Below are 5,478 nucleotides of genomic sequence, written 5' to 3' on the forward strand. Positions count from 1 at the left end.
TCGATTTGACGTTTTGCTGACACGCACACTACTACACAAATTGCCTGTAATTTTCGTTTGCATCATTCAGCAACGTGTACACTGGTAAACGTCAAAGCGGTCGAGCACTAGCGCCTCTGGTGGAACAATCGCGCATATCAAATGAAATTTGAATTGATTGTTAAATGCATGTGCCAAGCCGTTTTGAAGAGTGTTACGTCTGTTTGTCTGTGACACTATGTTTCATAACTAAAGATCCAAACAATATTATTGAATATTCGGATATGTAGAATAAATTCGATCCATGTTGTTTTCTTGTTTAATTCGTTATTAAGAGTAGACATGAAAAAATAATAATATCGATATTACATGTGTTCTCTGAATCTGATTTATAATATAATAGAAACTCCCTTGTTTCATAACAATAGATCCAAGCGAGAATTCATTCCAGTTAATTAAAGTTACATAAAATATTCAACATATCAATAATGAGTAGTCTCTCTTTTGTTCTCAATAAGCTCAAACAGCCTATCCAGGGTACTTTTAAACGACTTTTTATGAGTAGATGCTTGTATTTTATTCTACGTTCAAAAAAACGTCACAATTTAGATCTGGAATGACTCCGTACGGCTTATTTTATTCATACAATGCTTTTAAAATCAGCCCTACATATTCTCAATTGGGTTCTGCCCAGGATAAGAAGCCGACTATTCCTTAATCCGAATGTGCTTTCAACGGAACCCTCTCCATACCATTAAGCCACCCCCGAGAAATTCCTTGAGAAGTAACGTGGTTCTTTTTGTAAATCTCTCCAGTACAAAAAAGTCATTCGGTCGATTCTACCTGAACTTTTTTTCGTCCAGAAAGATCACCTAAAGCCAATCAAAAAATATTTGAACAAATAGCAGTTGATTCTCCGCATCGATGGTTTCTTTAAATATCGAGATGCACAGAATACACTGTAATTTGTTAAAGCATTTCGAGATCGAAATGATGAACCAATTTTTAATTCTCTGTAACTAGAAAACCTTTATCAAACAGATATGACTTCACCTTTCCTTCCACACTTCAGTTTGCACCTTGGAAACCAGGTTCAGTAATTTGTAAAAAAAAACAGTTTATCGACAAATGTAGAGAAGATCTAGAACAAAAACCATCGAGATCGCATAAAGAAAGGAAGATGTCAGGATAAAGTGATATCAACCTGTAGAATATCAAGATGTAGAGTCAGCTGTAGTACCTTGTGTGTGTAGTATCTACTTTACTCTAATCTCGACGGATGTTATCGCAATACTTATGATGAATTAAAAAGTTGAGGAGCTCGTTCCGATTTTTCACGTTGTTTGTGTAGACATTCTTTCAGGACTCGATAAATTGTCAAACGCGAGACGTCTAGTGCCAGTTCTTTCTTTATCTGGTTCAAACTTTTTAGCGAGTTGATCCCAAATAATTGTTCTCTTTGTGCGATTAGACAACTTGTTCGTGTTTTTATATGATTTTTTTCGTGCTTACACGTCGAGAAATTTTACAAACTGTTGAACTCCTGTCTTGATGCGTCAAAATCTTTCTTATTTCTTATTTCAATGTTGCATGCGGCATATTATAAGTTGAAGCTTACACGTAACAATACGTCAATCGTCGAAATAAAATTGAGCACAGAACCTGCAACAACGCGTTGATCAGGTACAACAAATGATTTACATATATTGGATCTATAGTCATGAAACAAAGGGATTTTAATTTTCTTCATTTATCTGAGTATATGTCATATGCATGATTTTATATCTTTCAAAAGAAGAATAATAAAGTCTTGTGCAGTCTCTGCTGTGTGGTCCAATGACCACCCGTATTTATACTACCTTAGGTAGACATAATGAATGATACCTAGACATTTAGGTATTGTTATGAATAGTATTCATGTAGGTAGATATCCTATGCGCACAACCATTAGGTAGACACTACAGTCCTTTCCCCTTTAGAAAATTTCAAAAATTTACATTCATCACCAAAATAATGATAGCGCAAATAAACTGACGAGTCCGTCACTCCCAAAGAACATATCTGTTCGCTAACAAAACTACAAAAACACGATTTCGCTATCCCAACATCGGCAACTTTACCAAAAAAGTACAAATAACACAAATCCATTCACCAAAACATAACATATGACAATTCCGCCACAAAAGAACAATTTCGTTCACCACAAAAATAACATATCGTTATTACCAAAACAAAAAGACAATTTCGTCAATGCAACATCGGCCAAAATAGAACAATCTGTTCACAACATAATGGCAATTCTACCATAAAAGAACAATTTCGTTCTCCACAAAAAATAACAATTTGTTATTACAACAACCTGAAACCCAAAAAGAAACAATTTCGGAATAACTCAAAAGAAATTACACGTTCCTTGATCCTCGTCGCCACTTTTATATCTTTCAAAAGAAGAATAATAAAGATGTTGACAAGTCCAACCCGGATAAAAACTAACCATAGGGTGTATGGTGAAAACCATTTCTGCACCATACAGTGTACCAGCTACGATAAAGTGTATTGTGATGAAATGGTTCGCTATACTATACATTTACATTGGATTTTTATGTAACAATATATTATACTGTTTTTCTTACGTTTGAACCATTCACTTTTCCGAAACATTATTTTTCCGTGAATTGTTAATTATTTCTGGTGTTCGATTTGAATAGGTCGTATGTTTGCTGTGATTCATATGCAGATTCGACCTATTCAAATTGAACACCAGATTTATTCAGTTTAACATTTTTTCCGTGCTTTGTTTTGTTGATGTTTGTGACTTTTTTTATGCAAAGGAAAGCTTTCATAGGAAAGAGAAAAAAGTGAATAAGTTGAAACATCAATTCAGTAACAAATTTTGAAAACGACGTATAATCAATGCTACACCATTGATTATACGTCGTTTTCAAAATTTGTTACTGAATTGAAAATCAATAACATGTTTAAATCAGTGGTAAACCAAATGTCCTATTCTAAGAACTGCAGGTCCAAGCAGGGGTCCAAGAGATATGGCGGGCTAGGTGTGTAGAGTGCGATGAGAGAAATACGAATGTAGGCAAACCCGGAAAGATGCAGGTCAGATTACCGTAAATCAGTGGATGAGTTCAACACTATTCTTTCTGTATTTGCATTTAGGGGAATTTTCTCCTCTTCTCTCATGTGAACTTGCCTTCGACCACAATCGAATCAAATGCGATTGACAAACTTTATCTTTGACGTAGAGCCATGTTTAACACATGGACTGGACTGAACAGTGAAATGACTTTTAATATAGGTTCGTCTGCGGGTTCGCTTTTTAACCTAACTTATACTTGAATCGAACTTGACAGTTTTCTCATGAGTTGTTATGTATTTCCGTGTATTTCAAACTTTAGTCAAACTGGAGCCTCAATATTGCAATAACGGTTAAGCACGCTGTAATGATACTTATGTACCTCGTCACCCACTTCATGCAACTACATTAGTGGTCTAATAATACTTAGCGCGCTCGGCATAGTTCCATCATGCCGCTCAAAGTGTTGCCACAAATAATGCTAAGTTTGCGAAACCCGGTTATCTGGCTGGTGGGGCATGGGAGCCTAAGCTTCAACTGTTAATGCAATCAGAGACTACTCAGACCTCGACTCAGACTTGGACTTGGGCGATCCAATATATGAAGGGTTATCCAAAACGCTCTGGAGAATTCCCAAAGCGTATCTCATAATGCTAGTAAGCCTGAGATGCCATTAACAGGAGGAAAATGACAAGATAATATAACATTATATGGTTTATGTAATGTAAACCAATACAACATAACAAAAGAGAACCATTCCAAAACCATTTAATTAAATGTATAACCAGTACTGAAACTACAATTAAAAACAATATATTTACGGTACATTTTATTTTTTGAAACCATATGTGTACCAAACAATGTACGGTTTATTAAAACCCACGTATCAGTATTTTGAACAATTCATTAACAATAAAATGTATGGTTTTGCAAAAAAATATATATGGAGAAAAATATTTTTTTATATTGTTACGATACTTAACCACCCGTATAGTATATTGTGAAAATCTTATTTACAATTTACTGTATTGGGTTCTACATTACATTTTATTGTTTTTGTATTTTTATTTTTACAGTGGTGTCTATTGTAAAAATATGGTTTTAAATAGTACTGTTACAATACAACGTTCGGTTTTTCTACTGTATTTTTTATTCGGGAAGTCTTGTGCAGTCTCTGCTGTGTGGTCCAATGACCACCCGTATTTATACTACCTTAGGTAGACATAATGAATGATACCTAGACATTTAGGTATTGTTATGAATAGTATTCATGTAGGTAGATATCCTATGCGCACAACCATTAGGTAGACACTACACATGAATGAAATTACATGGTAGTATGTGTAAGGCACATAGGTTATCATTATGGTGTAGTGCCTGAAATAATCAGTTGCACTTTGAATAAATAGCAAATAAATTTAGGATGGATCTATACACATGCAAAATGGTCATTGGCAGAGGAAGCTCTCAGTTAATAACTGTGGAAGTGCTCATAGAACACTAAGCTGAGAAGCAGGCTTTGTCCCAATGAGGACGTTACGCTAAGAAGAAAGAAAGAAAGAAAGAAAGAAATCGGCTCGTATAGATTAGAGTAATAAAGCAAACTGAGCACCACTAGTTTTCAGATGGGCATTTGGATGCATCGGTGAACCCCTCGTCTGTCAGTCTCTTTGCGGTTCATCTGCGTTCATTCGTGCGCGGTTCGGTTTGTTTGCACACACAGTTCGCTGATGCCGCTTGCAGCTTACGGTTTTCCTTGAACCTGTTGGATTTTATTTTTTTAAATAACGGTAAATTAAAGGCTTGAATCATGAGTCGCATGACGGACCGGAAAGAACGGTACAACATCCTGAACGAACTGGCCGGGCTGGCACAGTGCCTGGTAAACAGAAACATCCTGATCGATCTGCGGAATGAATCGTCGGTGGCCGGCCGTATCACCAACGTTGATGGGTAGGAAGGAGGAGAGTGTTTAAATGCGAATTTATGTGATAAAATTCCCCTGTTTCCAATTACAGATTTATGAACATTTCAATGGAGAACGTTGTGCTTATCGACCAGCTGGGGAAGCACTTCCGAATGGAGGAATTCATGATATATCCTCGTTACATCCGGTACATTCACATACCTGAATCGGTAAGTAGTGGGCCAGTTGTTTTGATGCCATGATTGTTCGGAACAAAATTTGTTAGCAGTCAGCACACAATCAGCTGATTGTGTGAGCTAGTGGTAGGGTAAATGCCTTGGTATGGTTCGCGTTGAAATGCGCATGCGGTTTAAAACCTGTGACTAATACCAGTTGAGCGTCTTCGCGAACACATTTTACTCGTGTATAATTTTGATTAATTCCTCTTTGGTCGCGATTCGCTCCCCGCGATAAAACGACATGCGTACGCGCGGTTACTTTGTTG

The 5,478-nt window shown here is 36.4% G+C and overlaps 1 protein-coding gene across 1 annotated transcript in view; it reads left to right on the forward strand.

Moving 5' to 3' along the window:
• The first annotated feature begins 4,786 nt into the window (after positions 1-4,786).
• The window catches only part of LOC109422531 (U7 snRNA-associated Sm-like protein LSm10), a 28,323-nt gene continuing 27,631 nt past the window's right edge, over positions 4,787-5,478 (forward strand). The window contains exons 1-2 of the mRNA XM_029861070.2: positions 4,787-5,020; positions 5,086-5,203. Coding sequence (XP_029716930.2) covers positions 4,878-5,020; positions 5,086-5,203 — 261 coding nt within the window. The 5' untranslated portion in view covers positions 4,787-4,877. The remainder of the gene's footprint in view (positions 5,021-5,085; positions 5,204-5,478) is intronic.

This window comes from Aedes albopictus, chromosome 3 (assembly GCF_035046485.1).
Source record: "Aedes albopictus strain Foshan chromosome 3, AalbF5, whole genome shotgun sequence".
In the NCBI taxonomy this organism is placed as follows: Eukaryota; Metazoa; Arthropoda; class Insecta; order Diptera; family Culicidae; genus Aedes; species Aedes albopictus.